Source organism: Cetorhinus maximus, chromosome 4, assembly GCF_964194155.1.
Source record: "Cetorhinus maximus chromosome 4, sCetMax3.hap1.1, whole genome shotgun sequence".
Lineage (NCBI taxonomy): Eukaryota > Metazoa > Chordata > Chondrichthyes > Lamniformes > Cetorhinidae > Cetorhinus > Cetorhinus maximus.
The window spans coordinates 162502652-162522405 of NC_135882.1; the positions used below are offsets into that span (position 1 = coordinate 162502652).

The 19754-nt window shown below is 43.7% G+C and overlaps 1 protein-coding gene and 1 long non-coding RNA gene across 2 annotated transcripts in view; one reads left to right on the forward strand and one right to left on the reverse strand.

Moving 5' to 3' along the window:
- Positions 1-19754, forward strand: part of LOC144680013 (uncharacterized) — a 773835-nt gene that overhangs the window by 575967 nt on the left and 178114 nt on the right. The window lies entirely within an intron of this gene.
- The window catches only part of mppe1 (metallophosphoesterase 1), an 84003-nt gene that overhangs the window by 13848 nt on the left and 50401 nt on the right, over positions 1-19754 (reverse strand). The window contains exon 7 of the mRNA XM_078541081.1: positions 5375-5497. Coding sequence (XP_078397207.1) covers positions 5375-5497 — 123 coding nt within the window. The remainder of the gene's footprint in view (positions 1-5374; positions 5498-19754) is intronic.

Genomic DNA, 19754 nt, shown 5'->3' on the forward strand with positions numbered 1-19754 from the left:
GGCTACCTTCTAAAGACACTTGGAGCCCGAGGGCAGCAGGCCAGGAGACTTCATAAAAGGGCCAGAATGGACCGACCAAGTTCTGAGAAAAATCAAGTGTAACGTCACAGGAAAACAAGTAGGTGATTGGTCAGTGAGTATTTTTCTCCTTTACCTTTAAAAACTCAGGTAATTCTTATAATTATAAGGTTTTTTCAGTAGAAGATGATTTACTAATATTAGTAACGTATTAGATTAGCTGGTGAGTATTTCCTATTCATTTTAACTGGAGAATTTCAATCAGGGAAAGTAGAACATGAATTGAAATAATATGATAAACACAAGCAGGGCTAGAGACATTAACATTTAATCAGTAAAAATAATTATTTGATTAATTAAATGCTATAAAAAGGGAGGGTGGGTGATACGTGGAAGCTGCAGGATGTGGGTGCTTGTGGATAGCTGTACGATCCAAGGCAAGAGCGTCTGCAGTAAGTGTCTGGAGCTGGAGGAACTTCAGCTCAGAGTCATTGAGCTGTGACACATCAAAGAGGAGGAAAGCTACCTGGACACTTTGTTCCAGGAGGGGGTCACACCCCTTAGGTTAGGGTCTTCTGATTTGATCAGTGGTCAGGAACAAGAGGGTGTGCCTGTGAGCAAGGCAGGCAAGGGGATCGAAAAGGCAGAAGTGGTGGAGCCTCAGCCTTTGCAATTGTCCAACAAATTTGAGGTTCTTGCAGCCTGTACAGCCGAAAGTGGGAGGGCTGCAGAGTGGATGAGCGAACTGACCATGGCACCATGGTACAGGAAGCCAGTCAAGTGAATGTGGTGGCAGTAAGGGACAGTATAGTCAGGCGGATAGACACAGTTCTCTGCAGCTGAGAACGAGAGTCCAGAAGGCTGTGTTGCCTGCCCAGTGCCAGGCCCAGAACTTCTGCTTGGGGCTGGAGAGGAACTTGCCAGTGGGAGGGGGAAGATCCAGTTGCCGTGGTCCACATACCAATGACATAGGTAGGACTAAGAAATAGGTTCTGCTGAGGGTGGATGAGCAGCAAGGAGCTAAATTAAAAAGCAGAACAACAAAGATAATAATCTCAATTATTACATGAGCCACAAACAAGTTGGCACAGGGTAAATAAGATTAGAGAGTTAAATGCATGGCTCAAAGACTGGTGTGGGATTCCTCGGGGTAATATACTGACATGGACCGAGGATTGATTAATGGACAGAAAAGAGATAGTAGAAATAAACAGGCCTTTCTCAGATTAGGGTTTGTGACTAGTGGGGGACCGCAAGGATCAGTGCTTGGACCCCAGCTGTTCACAATAAATATCAATGATTTGGATGTGGGGACCAAAGGTAATATTTCTAAGTTTGCTGATGACACAAAACTAGGTGGATAGGTGAGTTGTGAGGATGATGCAAAGAGGCTTCCAGGGGATTTAACCAGGCTAAGTGAGTGGCAATGGCATGGCAGATGAAGTACAATTTGGAAAAATGTGAAGTTATCCACTTTGATAAGAGAAACAGAAAGGCCGAATATTACTTATCTGGTGAGAGATTGGGAAGTGTTGATGTCCAAAGGGACCTGGGTGTCCTTGTTCATAAGCTTAAAATGCAGGTGCAACAAGCAATTAGGAAGGCAGATGGTATGTTAACCTTCATCACAAGAAGATTTAAGTACAGGGGTAAATAAGTCATGCTGCAATTGTATAGAGCCTTGTGAGACCACGCCTGGAGTGTAGTGTGCAGTTTTGGTCTCTTTACCTAAGGAAGGTGTTATAGACAAGGGAGGGGGGTTAACTTAAACAGCCCCGATTTCTGTCCTCACCACCCACCCTTAAACAGAAAGGTGTTTTGGTTTGCTTCCCCACTTATAAGCCGTGGCACATATGCTGACCCCTCGGTTTTGGCGTGATTTTCTATTAATAACCCCACAGCAAACTCGAGATAGGATAAACTCAGGGGTTTAGTTTATTTGCACACACTCAAACGTAGGAGGAGGGTCACAACGTTGCCTCCTTTTAATTCAAACAATAATAGAGAGGGATAGAGAAAGAAAGATTTACAGGGCAAAGGCCACAGAGAAAAAATAATTATTGTTTCCTTGGAGTCCAGAGCCCAGAATCAAAGTCCAATGGTTTATTCCTTCACAGAGGCTGGCAGGTTGAAAACTGGTGCTGGATAATTCACTTTTCTGGAAGAGATGACTTCCACGATGAGATAGGCATGCAGAGATGAATTAGCCTTGTAGGCGGTACAGAAGTTCCAGTAGAAACAGTGTAGATGGGGGCCAGGTATTCAAACTTGGACAGCGCACATTTTCTGTGCTGTTGCTTGGTAGATGGAAAGATGGCAGACTGAGCTTTGCAGTACAGCAAGACAGTATAAGTGGTTCTCCCAGCTAGAGGAACTTTGGCTTGGCACACGGGCCCAACGGGCAGGTGATTTTTTTTTACAAACCTCATCCAGTGGTGGGATGAGGTTTGATAGCGGTTTTAAAAACGTTTAATAAAGTTTTTGTTTATTTCATTAACATGTCCCATCTCGTGTGACATTTTCACATGAGGGGAACATGTTAATGAATTTTTTATTGCTCTATTTTTTATATTTGCTAGCCCATAGGGTGTGAGGTCTTAGCCCCATTACAAAGGATATACCTGCCATAGAGGTAGTGCAATGAAGGTTCACCAGACTGATTCCTGGGATGGTGGAATTGTCCTGTGAGGTGAGATTGAGGAGACTGGGCCTGTATTCTCCAGGGTTTAGAAGCATTAAGAGGTAATTTCATTGAAGCATATAAAATTCTTACAGGGCTCAACAGGGTAGATTCAGGAAGGATGTCTCCCCTGGCTGGAAGGAAGGGGGGTCTAGAATCAGGAAACACAATCTTAGAACAAGAGGGTAGTGAATCTTTGGAATTCTCTACCTCAGATGGCTGTGGAGGCTAATTCATTGAGTATGTTCAAGACAGAGATGGGTAGATTTCTAGGTATTAAAGATATCAAGGGATATAGGGATAGTGCAGGGAAAATTGTAGTAGAAGATCAGCCATGACCTATTTGTATGGTGGAGCACACTCAAAGGGCCGAATGGCCTACTCCTATGTTCCTACGGAAGGTGCTGTCAAAGGAGCTTTGGTTAATTGCTGCAGTGCATCTTGTATATGGTGCACACTGCTGCCACTGTGTGCCGGTGATGTGGGAGTGAATGTTTAAGGTGGTGGAGGACCTTCGAACAAATGCCAGTGTCCTATTTGATGCCAGATCCACAAGCCTTCAGGCAATACACCTGCAAAAACAACTACGACGGACTGGACACTGTCTGGACAGCTGGAAACTGTGGCCCCCGCCAGCTCCTGCTTTCTCAACTCTCATGTGCCCAACGTTCTGCAGAGGACACAGAAAACGCTACAAAGACACAAACTCTCCTTGAAGCACGGCAGCATTGACATTAATGGCTGGGGGAAGCTTGCTATCGATCATTCAAAATTGCGGCAACTTATCCATCAAGCTGCATCATGCTTCAAGTCCAAACACCTTAAATGATGAGACAGGGTGGCCGCAGAGAAGGAAAACAATCTTACCACAAGGGGTTATATCTACTCAACACTCTACAAACAAATGGCTACGTCCCAGGGAAGGAAGGAGAGAGACATAACCAAGCCACTTGAGAATGAGGTTGTTTGCGTTCTTAACATTGCTAATCACACAAACAAATGAGCTATTTGATAGACTTATCAGCTGACTAAGGAATTATTCTGAAAGTCATCTCACCAATTTATGACCTTAAGACTTTGGTGACTGCTAGCATTAAAGTTCAGCAACCTTTAGCACTGATTTACAACGATGCATTGAATTGCCTGTGAAACTTTGCCATTCCAATTGTTAAATAATTCTGTCCATTAATGATCTGCTACTCAATTGCCAGATAACCCTGACGGCACTTCATCAAGTAAAGTTGTGATTTCTAACCAATAGTGTGCACTGCATGGCTTGTGACCTTTTTTTTTCATTCATTCGCGGGATGCGGGCTTCGCTGGCTGGACCAGCATTTATTGCCCATTCCTAGTTGTCCTTGAGAAGGTGGTGGAGAGCTGCCTTCTTGAACCGCTGCAGTCCATGTGGTGCAGGTCCACCCTCAGTGCTGTTGTCTCTCAATGATCTGGCAAGAAAGAGCTAGCTTACCTATTCACCAGGTTAAGGCGATTGGAACCGAGTTAAACGTAAGAGAGTTTGAGCAGCCAAATCAGGCATCATTCATACTTAGAAACCTACACTGAGGGGTCAAACTCCAGGTAGTTCCTCAGTATGGAGTCCAAGGACGGATTTAATGTCTGGTCCCTTGGCACATATTTATGTTGCTCTATCAAAACTCAGCTTTCTTACACACTGCTGGTAGGAATGTGAGAGAAGAGATACACAATTATACCAAACAGTATTCACAAACAAAATTAAAAAGCAATGGGAAAAAGATGCTGGGCGTCATCTGTACCAAGTATTTACCGTCCTGCCAATCTGCACGAATTTTCACAGGAAGCTATCAGCTAACTGTACTTTCTTTTTGCACATGTGTATTCCATCCCCTTTAAAATGTTTGTTTTGTTCCTCAGATTGCATTCTCAGCCTAGTACTTCATGTGCAAGAACAGAGTGCAGGGGCACTGGGTTCAACATCAATTTCTATTAACCACCAGGATCAAGTGGGAAGGTTGGGAAGATTTCCTCCCCTACAACACATAATGGAGGCTCCTCTAGAATGAAAGATATCAGGTAAAACCTGCAAAGAAAAGGAAAAACGTACATTTCCATAGTGCCTTTCATGGCCTCAGGACATCCAAAAGCACTTAACAGCCAATAAAGTCTAGCCACTGCTGTAATGTAGGAGACATGGGAGCTAATTTGCGCACAGCAAGCTCCCATATCAATGTAATAATGACCAGATAATCTATTTTGGATATTGTTGGTCAAGGGACAAATATTGGTCAGCAGGTCTCTGCTGCTCCTCTTTGGGATCCTTTACATCCACTGGAGAGACAGGCACACCCTGGGTTTAATGTCTTATCTGGAAGACGTCACATCTGGCAGACGCCACATCTGGCAGTGAAGCACTCCCACAGTGCTGCAAGGGGAGAATCAGCTTCAATCTGTGGCTGAAGTCTCAGGAGTGGTACCACAACCCATAAGTTCTAACTCTGAGGACAGAGTGCTACCCACTGAACCATGGCTGTTACAAAACTATAGCACTAACTGTAAGACTCTGCTTTACTTCCACCTTATCCAATTGAACAGTATTCAGTGGGCAGTGCCACACTGCTTGTCCCCTGTAAAAAGTGGTGTTACCCAACAAACTTGTCTACAGCTCCTGTGCTGCACATCAATCATTGCATTTCTTACCTTTTTGGAAGCTTCAAGAGACAGTGTGTCGTACTTCTCACGGAATAGCAGCTTCTTTTCCTCAGGAGATGCAGAGTCTTCACCCGTACACTCCTCGTCACTGACACGATATAGAGGATAATGCTGGAAGAATTAAACGCAAACAGGAAAACGATTAATACAACAACAACAACCATAGCAGAAGGATCCAGTGCAATAAGGGTTAACCTGAGACTGAGTACAGTACCGCCCACTGGTGATGGTAAGAAGGTACCTGACCTAGAGTTTAGCTCAGCAGTGTAGCGCTAGGTAGCAAGGTGCAAGGACATGCCATGGAGTCCTCTCCATACCTGTATCCTCTACTATAAATATGCACATAGTTCAGTAATGTTAATAAAGACTTCTTGGTAACTTTTACAAGACTGCTTAATGGTGTCTAAGCAGTACCCACCATGGGTAGCGACAACAGAACAGATCATGGTGGTAGCTGAAGATCAAAATCCACATCCTCCATAAAAATAATGAAGAAATCAAGAAGAGGACACCAGCAATGAATTTCTGCTCTGAAACAACCTCACTCCAGAGGCAAGTAGCTGAGAAAACTCACCTGAAAAGCTCCAGAGACAGAAGATCCCGGCAGCAGAAAAAAAGCTCAAGCAAAAGCCTCCCCTGGATCCCTGTCAAAGCAGCTTCAACAAAGCAGATCTAGCAGCCAGCAGATTGAGTTACAACCTTTTTACAGTTCCAGGAAACCAGTGCTGTGAACTATTTCTTTTAAAAACCAGTCAGGCAGAAAACTCAGTTGCACATTCATTGCTAGCCTGACCTCCAACTCGGTGACCCCTATACTTGTCCCCCAGCCCGGAGTGTAAAAAAAGAGGAAAAATAACCATCAAACATGCAGAAACCCCCGTTTAAACGAAAGCCCGAGTGCCTCGCAAAATTTTCGACCTCTTGGCCAGCGAAACTTCTGCTTTCCCAACATGGACCTGACCTGTGGCAGACCACCGCCATTCAACTGACCCATGGTCGCAATCTGACCTGTGGCCAATTTATAGCTTCTTCCTTCTCCTTGCCTGTCGCCGCCATTTTAAAGGTTGCGACAAAAGTCTGAAGCGCAGGAAAATCTTCTCAACAGCAATTCTGGTGGCATGATTTTGAAATCCTCCGACCTCTTAAAGGGACACCTATGCTTTAAAATTTTTCAACCATGAGTGAGTTTGTCATTGCCACCCCCAATATGCCTTACCTATGGACAGGACCAATTGGAGCTTTTGGAGAAAAACATTCCTCAGATATAGCGCAGCTGCAGGGTTAAATAAAAAGTTAGAAGAACAAGTTAGCGTATTACTTTATTCAACTGTACTGATGGCAGACAATATCATTGCCAGGCATGCCATAGGTGAATCATCTGCTAAATTTGAAGATGTTTTAAAATCCTTTTGGCCTTTTTTTCAATCTGCAATCCAACAAGACCTTGGAATGCTTGAAATTTAACAGGAGTGCCCAACAGCCTGGGGAGCCTGTTGATTCCTTTATCAATAATCTCTACCACATGGATGCGAATACGGAGATCTAAAATCAGAACTCATCCGAGGCAGAATCATGGTGGGTATCGTGGACAATTCACTCTCTGACCTTCTCCAAGCCCAGGAAAACCTCTCTCTCAACAAGGGTGTCCAGCTAGTCACGCTGTCCGAGCGGCGAGACCAGCATCGGGCCATTCCTAGAGATGAGAGCACTTCATGGGGCAGAAACCACACCTTGATCCTCCACATCTGGCCACAGAAGCACAGAGACCGTCCGAACCGGGGTAAGCCAACACCCAACCACTCTGCCAGACCGTGCTAGCGCTGCAGGGTGATGCGCACCCACAGGGAGGACCAATGTCTGTCCAGCGCTGCTAAATGCTTCTACTGTCACAAACAAGGGCACTTCAGCAGGCCTTGCTAGTCGCGTCCCCTGCACCACACAGGCAATCTGAGAGCCAACCATGAAGTCGAAGCCACCAACCCAGAAGAGACACAGCCCTTCTTCTTGGGCGACATCAGACAATACGGCTCCTCCTTCTGGAACGTGGACATCTCAGTAAACGGCCATCTAAGCAATTTCAAGTTAGATTCTGGCGCCAGAGTGACTCCAAGACTGCTGGGTCCCAACTATGAACACCCTACTCTACAGTGCAGGGGGAGTCCAACTCCAGGTCATTGGAATGATTCAAGAGCCAATAAGGTACAGCAACAAACAGATCACAGAATTTATGCACATTGTACGAAATCAGACCTTTTCACTCCTCAGTGGAGACACCTGCTTAGCCCTCGGCCTTCTTCAACTGGCACAAGATGCGAAGAGAACCACAGTCTCCACGCAGCTAGAAAGCTGTCCTCCCGAAAGCCCAACGACAAAACAGCAACTCAATTTTGATTTTGTTTGTCACCTCTCTTTCCTGTTCGTGGAGCAGGTCTGTTCTTCTCCTTAGCAGATCTGTTCTTCTCCTTTTCAGGTCCCTGAACTGAACCACAGCACCGCCAGTGGAGGTGACACCAGAACCAGAACTACTTCCAGAAGAGTCTCCGCCTCAACCAGCGACTACAGTGCAGTTGGTTGAAATGATGACCTATGCGTGGCCCCAGCAACTGCCAGCCAGTGTGATGAAAACATAGAGTCCACTGGAACCAGGTAGCAGCTTGACGCAAACACTACTCAACAAAGGTGAGCTGCCTCCACACTCTTATTCCATCCATGGCTCCCCTCAACCCCAGAAGGCTTCCAGAGGCCGAAAAAGGCAGAAGAAGGGGCACAATTGACAGCTGGTGGATACCAAACCTGTCCTCCCAGAAAGAAATGACCACCACTCACGGTACCAAACAACCACCGCAGCAACCCAACCAAACAGGCATGGAGCAACACTCGCCAATGGAAAAAGCTCACAAAGCCATGCCTGCACTCAGTTCCAACCAACAATCCATCACCAAGGTCAACAGCCCCTAGATCCTACCACCCTCCCGACCAGATGGCAAATGAGACATGGCAAGTGTACAAGACCTCCAGACTGCCTCAAACCCCGATGTGAAAGGCCTGAAAGGGGGAGACAGGGTAGATGAACTCTGTTAATACCTGCTATTAATGTTGTAATGTTAATAATGAAGCAGTTTAGAGTTAGAGTAGTTACAGCTGCAACAAGCCTTATGACAACACAAGACTTGAATCAAACTGTAAGTAACTAACTATCGTCAGTCTATATCATGGAATAAAGACTTGTGGGGGGCGGTGGGGGGTGGGGGGGGGGGGGGGGGAGGGTGGAAGAGAATGAGGGAAGTAGAAGGATGCAGTACATTAAGTCCCAGTAAACCTGGGACTGAGTACAGTATCACCCACCGGTGAGTTGGTGACCTTGTCCTGTCAGTGCCAGAACACAACCCTGTGATGAAAGAAGGCACCTGGCCTAGAACTTAGCTGAGCAGTGTAGAGCTAGGTAGCAAGATGTAAGGACATGCCATGGAGTCCTCTCCATACCTGTACCCTCTACTGTAAATATGCACATATTTCAGTAATGCTAATAAAGACTTCTTGGTAACTTCTACAAGACTGCTTAATGGTGCCTTAGCAGTACACACCAAGGGTAGAGACAACCCAACAAAACAACCACCAATTGCATTTATTGCCGAAAAAAGTGAAGCTTTTCATCTTGCACTCATCAGGACACAATGTAAATTAGTAACCGTATTATCAATCTGTTCAATTTCATCTCACATAAATGCTCACTCACTGTCTGTCACCATCAATGGTGCATTCTCCAGGGCAACACCACTTGCCAACCAATCAGCCCTTTCTTCACATACAGTATAAATTGTTCTTTTCCTTCTTATATTGGGATTCTTGTGAGTGTCCTGATGAGTGCAAGACAAAAAACTTAGCCATATTGCTTTTTTCAGCAATGCTCAAGTTCTCTACTACCAAACGACTAATTGCATTTATATAAGAGTTACTAATCAAACCAAAAGGGCAAAAAGGAGGAATTTCTGTACTATTTGCGTAGTGGTTAGAATGGGACTCGTTATTACATGAAGTGATTGAGCTAAATAGCTTAGACGCTTTCCAAAGGAAACTAGAGAAATTCATGAGAGGAAAGGGAATAGAAAGATATGCTGAAAGGCTGAGATGAGGTAGATAAATGAGAGACCACCCCATGTGGAGCAAAAACACCACCACTGACTAGTTGGCAGAATGGCAGGTTTCTGTGCCATGGTTGGCAGCCTTCCATCTTCTGAGGCTATAGCTTGCGCCTTGGCTAAACCATGTGTTAAATATCGCCTGGTGTGGGTCAGGTGCCACACTCTAGCATGGCACTCTCTGCTGCAGATGAAGATAGTGGAACTCAGGTGGTACAGGATTCACCGGCCTCTGTTTTCTCTAGGCCCTCTTCTTGGCCAGCGGAGCTTTCCACTTTATAGTCTTCCGATTTTTGTCTTCGAAACAGTCAGCTTCCAGAGGTCACAGCCGTCAGCGACTCTGTCAATGTCTCACTTGCAAATGTCCTTGTAGTGGAGGTACAGATGGCCAGGAGATCATGACCCAGTGGCCAGTTCCCCACACACAAGGCCTTTGGATATACAGCCGTCATCCATTCGAGGAATGTGGCCAAGCCAGCGCAGACGTCATTGGCTTAGCAATGAGGGTACGTTGATGGAATTGGCACGCTCCAAGACCTCTGAGTTGGTGACCTTGTCCTGCCAAGAGATGCCAAGGATATGGCTGAGACAGCGAAGGTGGAAAGTAGCCATCCTGTGTAGATGACCTGAAGGTGTATGACAACAGTAAAGAGAAGAATTTGCCAAAGAGTGTCAGTGCCAGAACACAGCCCTGTTTGACCACACTGTGAACCTTAAAGAGTTCCAATATTGCCCCAGCATAGCCAGCCTTACCCATCACGCTGTCATGGAAAGTGGAGATCACATTGAGCAGCTTCGGCGGGCAGCCAATTTTCTCCAGCAGCTTAATTAGACCCCTCTACTCATGTGGAGCATAAACACAAGCAGAGACCGGTTGGGCCGAATGGCCTCTTTCTGTGCTGTATATTCCATCTAATTCTGTATATTGCATCTAACTCTGTGTAATCATAGAATGACAACACAGAAGGAGGTCTTCAGCCAATCATGTCTGTGTCAGCTCTTTGAAAAAGCGACCCAGTTAGATTTCCTCATGATCCTGCAAAGTTTTCTTTTCATGTATAAAGCAAATTCCCTTCTAAAAGAAATTTCTGAATCTGCTTCCACATCGTGTCAGGCAGTACGTTCCAGATCTCACCAACTCACTGCATAACTTTCTTATTCTCTCACGTCACTTCTGATAATAGTACCTTTAACATACTAAAACATCACAAGGCGTTTCACAGGAGCAACACGGACCAAAATTCGACACAGAAACAGGTATGGGCATGTTAGCATAGGCTGGTCAAAGAGGTAGAATTTAAGGAGCCTCTAAAAGGAGGAGAGAGAGGTGGAGGCACAAAGGGGCTTAGGAAAGGGAATTCCAGAGCCTAATATCTGATTCATGGAAAGGCGTAAAAGATGAATTGAAACAATGTCAAATTGCCTTTGGCGTGATTCACACTGCCATTACCTATCTCTATATTAAGCAAAATTTGATGTGATACAGAATCGCAACCATGGACTTGACAATCAGCCATTGTGAATAGCATTTAATTAAATAAGCTTTTTGCATTGAAAAGTGAGAACAGCCGAACTCAAGAGACAACATGCTTCCCTGGCTAAACATTTATCACTGATTTGCGTTTTCACTTAGAGTCTGGACGCAGCGGAACCATTTGAGATCCACACTGCGGTCAAACAGGATTGCATTCTGGCACTGATAATGTTTGGCATATATTTCTCTGTGCTGCTGTTATAAGCCTCCAGGTCATCTACAGAGGGTGTCTGCTTACATACTAGAACTGATGGGAAGCTATTCAGCCTTGCTCGCCTGAAATCCAAGACAAAAATGCACCAAGTCCTCATCAGAGAGTTGCTGTAAGCTGACACTGCCACACTAGCATTCCATACTGAGGGTCATCTACAGCAGCAAATGGACAGACTCTCTCACTCCTATAAAGAGCATCGGGAAGACAAATGTCATGGTTCAGGATGTTTCTAAACCACCATCAATGAGCATTGACAATGTGACACTGGAGGCTGATGATAGCTTCACATATCCAGGCTCTACAATGACCAGCAATCTGTCACTTGATGGTGAAATCCAACACATGCATCGTAAAAGCTGCTGCAGTTATGCCCAAGCTGAGAGTAAGAGAGTGTGGAACAATAGCAACCTGACTAAGAACACCAAGCTGTGAGTCCACCAAGCCTGTGTCCTCAGTGTACTCCTCGACAGTGGTGAGACCTGGACAACATATGCTAGGCAGGAGAAAAGGCAGTTTCCACCTTCGCTATTTCAGATGTGCCCTCAGCATCTCTTGGCAGGACAAGGTCACCAACTCAGAGGTCCTGAAGTGTGCTAATTCCAACATGCCGTGGAGTCATTTATGGCATAGAATTCATCCCATCGAGTCCATGCCAGCTCTCCGCAGGGCAAACCAATCAGTCCCAATCCCTACCTTGATCCCCAAAGACCTGCAGGCTTTCAAATCCTTCAAATACCTTCCTTTTGAAATCATTGATTGTTTCTGCTTCCACCACCCCCACAGACAACAAGACCCAGGTCATTACCACACGCTGCGTAAACATTTTCCTCCATTCCTAACATTCTCCCCGCAGCTCTTGCCCAAAACCTTAAATCTGTGTCCGCTAGTGCTTGTACCATCAGCAAATGGGAACAGTTTTTCCTGGTTTATCTTATCCAAACCTGTCATAATTTTGTACACCTCTATCAAATTGCTCCAAGGAGAACAACCCCAGATTTTCCAATCTAAGCTCATAATCTGAAACTCCCCCATCCCTGGATTCATTCTGGTAAATCTCCTCTGCACCCCCCTCAAGGACCCTACATCCTAAGTGTGATGATCAGTGTGGGTGCAGTACTCTACTTGTCACCTAACCAGGGCTTTGCAAAGGATTAACATTACTTCCCTATTTTTGTACTCAATGTCTCTATTTATAAAGCTCAAGGTCCCATATGCTTTGCTAACTACTCTCTCAAAGAACAACGCACATACATCCCCAGCTCTCTCTGTTCCTATACACTCTTTAGAACTGTGCCATTAAGTCTATGTTGCCTCTCCCTAACCCTTCTGCCAAAATGCATCACCTCCCACTTCTCTGCATTAACTTCCATCTGCCACTGTTTGTCACTCCTCCACATTTGGTATCATCAGCAAATTTTTAAATTTTGAAGTAAGAGGCAACTTAACTGAAACCTTTAAGATCCTGAGGGGTCTTGACCGGGTGGATGTGGAGAGGATGTTTCCTCTTGTGGGAGAATCTAGAACTAGGGGTCACTGTTTAAAAATAAGGGGTCGCTCATTTAAGACAGAGATGAGGAGAATTTTTTTCTCTCAGCGGGTTGAGAGTCTTTTGAACTCTCTTCCTCAAAAGGCGGTGAAAGCAGAGTCTTTAAATATTTTTAAGGCAGAGCTAGATAGATTCTTGATTAACAAGGGGGTGAAAGGTAACCGGGGGTAGGCAGGAATGTGGAGTTGAGGTTACATTCAGATCAGCCATGATCTTACTGAATGGCAGAGCAGGCCTGCTCTTGCTCCTAATTTGTATGTTCGCATGAAATTCTACTCTGTATTCCAAGTTCCAAGTCATTTATAGATAGCAAAAAAGTGGCCCTACCACTGTCTACCATCCTCCAGTCTGTAAAATAGCCATTTACCACAAATCCTGTTTTCCTCTTTCTGTCTCCGTCTGCTTTCTCTTTGTGTCTGCATCTACGTGCTGATCGCTTTAAGCCACCAGCTCTCTTGCTTGTCGCTCTCCTGTGTGTCTGGCCACACACGGTTTCCGTATCTTAACCTCCTTCTGTTGGTACTGCTTCCAGGTCAAGTATCACCAGGTCACATGGACCAGTATTCCTTAATAGCCAAGGAAATTCCAATTGATCCCTTTACAATTAATGCAAACTCTTAAAAGTCCTTTTCCAACATATTTAAAAATAATTGCAGATTCCACAAACATTTTTTAAAAGTTGCAAATTTTCCTAACCGTATTGCTTCTGGGTCAAAGTTCTCCACATCTGTTCTTAAGCCAGATTTTTTTCTGATTAGATATTAACCATCCTATTACATGACATTTAGGAAGGACAAGAAGCTAGGAAAAGGTGGAGGGGTCCCTGTGTTAATTAATGATGGTATTAGTACAATAGAGAGCGATGGCCTAAGTTCATGAAACCAGAATGTAGATGCCGTTTGGATAGAGATGAGAAATGATAAAAGGCAAGAAGTTACTTGTGGCAGTGGTATACAGACCTCCCAACAGTAACTACACAGTAGGACAGAGCAAAAAGGAAGTGATAATGGGAGCTCATCAGAAATGCACAGCAATAATCATGGGGGATTTTATTCTACATATACACTGGAAAAAAATCAGATTGGCAAAGGTAGTGTAGATGAGGAGTTCATAGAATGTTTGCGGGCTAGTTTCTTAGAACAGCAAGTTCGGGAGCCACCCAAACAGCAGGCTATACTAGACCGGGTATTGTACAAGATAGGATTAATTGATGACCTTATAGTGAAGGCACCCCTAAGTACCAGTGATCATAACATGATTGAATTTTACATTCAGTTTGAGGGAGAGACGAATGGGTCCAAGTCTAGTATTTTAAACTTAAATAGTCAAATATGAGGCCATGAAAGCAGTGCTAGCTAAAGTGAACTGGCAAATTAGGTTAAGGGATAAGTCAATAAAGATGTAATGATGGACATTTAAGGGGGTATTTCAGAATACTCAGAATAGATACATTCCAACGAGAAAGAAAAATTCCAAGAGGACCCCCCACATTCCATGCTTAATTAAAAAAGTTAAAGGTAGTGTCAAACTTAAAGAAAAAACATATAACTGTGCAAAGATGGTTGGCAGGTCAGAAGATTGGACAGAATATAAAAACAACAAAGAATGACTAAAAGATTGATAAGGAGGAAAAAATTAGAGGACTAAAGGAAGCTAACTAGAAATATAAAAACAGATAGTAAGATTTTCTTTAGAAATTTTTTTAAAATGAAAAGAATTAACAAAGTGAGCATTGGTTCCATAGTGTCTGCCGAATTAATAAGGGAAAATAAATTAGCAGATGAATTGAACCAGCACTTTGCATCGGTCTTCACTATAGAGAATACAAGTAACATCCCAGAAATAGCTGTAAATCAGGAAATGGAAGGGAAGGAATGAACTCAGGAAAATTACAATTACCAGGGAAGTTGTACTGAGTAACTTGGCTGACAAGCTCCTGGATCCTGATGGACTTCATCCTAGGGTCTTAAAAGAAGTGGCTAGTGAGATAGTTGATGCATTGGTTTTAAATTTAAGATAATTCCTGAGATTCAGGGAAGGTTCCATTAGATTAGAAAATAGTGAATGTAATTCCTTTATTCAAAAAGGGAGGGAGACAAAAAGCAGGAAACTACAAGTCAATTAGCCTAACATCTGTCATAGGGAAAATGTTAGAAGCTGTTATTAAAGACATTATGGCAGGGCACTGGGAAAAATTCAAGGTAATCAGGCAGAGGCAACATGATTTTGTGAAAAGGAAATCATGTTTAACCGATTTATTGGAGTTCAAATAGTCATTTGGTAGCACAGAACTTAAGTATTGCTGAAAGAAGAGACACATCTAAGCTTTTCATCTTGTGCTTTTCAGGACATTTAGCAAGAATACCAATATAAGGGGGAAAAGTACAATTTATACTGTATGTGAAGAGAGTGCTGATTGGTTGGCAAGTGGTGTTGCCATGGAGAATGCAGCAGTGATGGTGACCGACAGCAAGCGAGTGTTTGTTTATGCGAGATGAGACTGGACAGGTTGGTAATAGGGTTACCAATTTATGCCATGCCCTTCACTGCGCTTAGTCTGCAGTGCGTAAATTTCTTTCATTTTTTGACTTGATCCGTTTATGCCGCTATATTGCTTCAATAGATGACTGCACCATAAACGGTATCCGTTTGAAACATGTCTGCACCATAAATCACTTAAATGGAAGCGGTTTGGCAATGCAATTAACGACACCACAAAAAAACATAACAAATCTCTGTGGCCATGTACTCTCAGAAAGTGAGGGGCTCGTTCTTGCAGATGGTTTCATCCCAAATCAAACGGGAAGAGGTATTTGCTGAGTTCCAACTCCTCTATCTACTCCCAATTATCCTGCCACAAACCAGCGTCCACTGAAGACATTGAATCCTTGAAAGCGCGCCTAGCTGATCTAGCGTGCACATACTGTGGAATTCCAAAAGACCTGTCTAATTTTCATATGCAACGCGAATATCTTAGAGCGTTGTGAGGTTTTAAGACCAACCCGGACATACACATCAGTAAACCTGACAAAGAGACAGCAATTATCATCTTTAACAAGCATGACTATATCAACAAAATGCGTGCTATTCTTAATGGCAGGTCCAAATTCATATCCATTTACCTGCCACTCAACATGACCAAACAGCTTTATTCAAAGTAAACTAAAAAAAAGCTTGCTGGACTTGTGTAAGAGCGATGAACTACCCCGTGATATATATGACAGGGTTCATCCTCACAGTTTGTTACGTCTGCATATGTATGGGCTACCCAAGACACACAAAAGTGATGTCTCTTTAGGCCCCATCTTATCTGTAACCGGTTCTACACAGTATGAATTGGCCAAATGGTTGGGCGAATGGTTACAACCGGTTCTGACCAAGTTTTCCACATACACAGTGGAGGACTCCTTCACATTTGTGAAGGTCATACAGGACTTGCATATCAATAGCAATGCTGTGTCCATGTGCTCATTTGACATTGCTAGCCCATTCACCAATGTTCCACTCAAGGAAGCCATAGGTATTTGCACTGCAGCACTATATCATGGTGATCTATACCCGCCACCATTGCATGAATCAGTATTCATTGAATGTATGAACTCGGTAACTCACGCAGTTGAGTTCAGTTTTAATGACGCCATGTATGCCCAAATAGATGGTGTTGTCATGAGATCCCCTCTAGGCCCAACTCTCGCAAACATCTTTGTTGGGTTCCATGAGAAACGTGTCTTCAATAGAATAACACCTAACCTCCTAACCCTCGCATATTTACAATATGTAGATGAAAAGTTTGCTATATTTAAATCCACAGCTGCATGTAACAATTTCCTTACATGTCTTAACGGGTTCCATCTTATGCTCAAATTCACTTTTGAAATGGAGCAGTCAAATGAACTCCCCTTCCTTGATGTACTAGTTGAGAAACCTGCGAGGGGATTCTCTATCACGGCCCACCGCGAGCCTACCTTCACTGGTCAGTATACACATTGGGATTCTTATAGTTCCACATGCGAGAAGATTGGCTTTATCGGTAATCTTGTAAACAGGGCCCAAGCCATTTGCTCACCATGCAAGCTTGATGCTGAAATAGGGCACATCAAAGACATCCTGCAGGGTAATGGCTACCCTGATCAGATCATTTCACGCTGTATATTTTGCAAACTCATGAACAGGCCTAAGGCCGTCATTTTTGCCCCTGTAAAGTACCCAGCCTACCTCATTTTACCCTGGTAAGATAAGGTAACTCAAACATCTGAGCAACAGGTGAAGCTAACTGTTTCAAGCTGTTACTATGCAGTAGCAACACGAGTGGTGTTCATCAATAACAGGATGCTGCCATCAAGCCAAGAAGACGTTTTGCCTATCACACAAAAGAGTAATGTGCTATATGAATTTCAGTGCCAGTCTGATGCTAGGTGTATAGGCCGTACGTCCCAAAGACCAGCGGATTGTATCAAGCAACATGTCCCAGCCACTGTTCACAATGGACAAGGTACAGACCATACACAACCAGCCCGTGCTTGCAAAACTCAAACCACAGTGTCTAACATTAGATGTGATTCTTCGATTGGACAACATTTGATAAATAATCCTCAGTGTGCTAACAATTACGCTGACAACCAATTTAAGATTGTCAGTCAGGCACGCAATGTGCCACATTTCCGTGTACTGAAAGCTACATATAATTAATACACAGGGCCCAGTTCTTTGCAGACAGAAAGAACATTACACACATTGTGCCTGTTTCAACTAAACAAAATAAGTGACAGCCATTCACTGACTCATTCCTCAGGGCAATGCCTTAACCAATCAGGGTCAAGCTGCCAGGTTTAAGTTTCAAACAATGCTTGGCAATTAACTGTCAGTCACCACACTGGTGCATTCTCCATGGCAACGCCACTTGCCAACCAATCAGCACTCTCTTCACATACAGTATAAATTGTTGTTTTCCCCTGATATTGGTATTCTTGCAAAGTGTCCTGATGAGTACAAGACAAAGTTTAGACGTGTCTTTTTATTCAGCAATACTTACTGGAGTTCTTTGAAGAAGTAACATGTGCTGTGGACAAAGGGGATCTGGTGGATGCACTGCACTTAGATTTCCAGAAGGAATTTGATAAGGTGCCACATCAAAGATTACTGCAGAAAATAAAAGCTCATGTTGTAGGGGGTAACATATTGGCATGGTTAGCTAACAGGAAACAGGGGGTAGGCATAAATGGGTCTTTTTCTGGTTGACAAAATGTAATGAGTGATGTGCCACAGGGATCAGTGCTGGGGCCTCAACTTTTTACAATTCACATCAATGGCTTGGATGAAGGGAGCAAAGATATTGTTGCTAAATTTTCTGATGACACAAAGACAGGTAGGGTAGTCAGGTAGGTAGTGGAGAGGCTACAAAGGGATATAGATAGGACAAGTGAGTGGGCATAGATCTGGCAAATGGAGTATACTGTGGGAAAATGTGAAATTGTCCATTTTGACAGGTAGGGAAAAAAAAGAAGCATGTTACCTAAATGGTGAGAGATTGCAGAGCTCTGAAATGCAGAGGGATTTGGGTGTCCTGGTGCATGAATCACAAAAGGCTGGTATGCAGGTACAGCAAGTAATTAGGAAAGCTAATAGAATATTATTGTTTATTGTGAGGGGAATTAAATACAAAAGTAGGGGGGTCATGCTTCAGTTATACAGGGCACTGGTGAGATCACATCTGGAGAGCTGTGTACAGTATTGGTCTCTTATTTAAAGGAAGGATGTAAATGCGTTGGAAGCAGATCAGAGAAGGTTTACTAGACTAATACCTGGGATGGGCGGGTTGTCTTATAAGGAAAGCTTGATCAGACTAGGCCTTGTATCCACTGGAGTTTAGAAGAGTACGAGGTGACTTCATTGAAACATATAAGATCCTGAAAGGTCTTGACAGGATGGATGTGGAGAAGGTGTTCCTCTTGTGGGAGAGTCTAGTACTAGGGGTCACTGTTTAAAAACAAGGGGTCGCCCATTTCAGGCAGAGATGAGGAAAATTTTTTTCTCTGAGGGTCATGAGTCTTTTGAACTCTTCCTCAAAAGGCAGTGGAAGCAGAGTAAATATTTTTAAGGCAAAGGTAGATAGATTCTTGATAAGCAAGGGGGTGAAAGGTTAGTGGGGGTAGGTGGGAATGTAGAGTGGAGGTTACAATCAGACCAGCCATGATCTTATTAAATGGCAGAGCAGGCTCGAAGGGCCAAGTGGCCGACTCCTGCTCCTAGTTTGTATGTTCTTATGTATTCCTTTTTAACCAGCCTTTTACGTGGTAGTTTGTCAGATGTTTTCTTAAAATTTATATAGAGAACATCCACTGCATTCCTTTCACCAGCCTTTTCTGTTACTTCATCAAAAAAATTCTATTAGATTAGACAAATATGATCTGCCTTTTACAAATCCGTGCTGGCTCTCCTTAATTAACTCAAACCTCTCCAAGTCCCTGTTGATTTTTTTCCCTTACCCACCACGGATATTAAACTAACTGGCCTGTAGTGGCTAGGACTGTCCTTACGCCCTTGTTTGAATAAGGGTGGCAACATTTGCCGCTCTCCAATCCTCTGGCACCTCCCCCCCACATCTAGGGAAGATTGGAAGATTGTAGTAATCTCTTCTCCACCTCCACTTCCGTTAATTTAAACCATCCGCTGAAATGAAAAAAAAAACTCATTTCCTGTAGCCGTCAGTTCGGGTTACAAGGACCACAGCAGAGGCATTAAAATAAATGCGATAATACCTCTGCTAAATTGAGGACCAAGTAATTTCACAGGAACCCATTAAACATTCCATGTTTAAAGCAACACAATATGATTTTCAGCTTGTATTTCAGCCGTGAGAACAGAACTTACATTGCGTTATCTGTGCTGCAAACATTCAAGCATAAAGTTTAAACACAACCACAGAAGAGCAAATG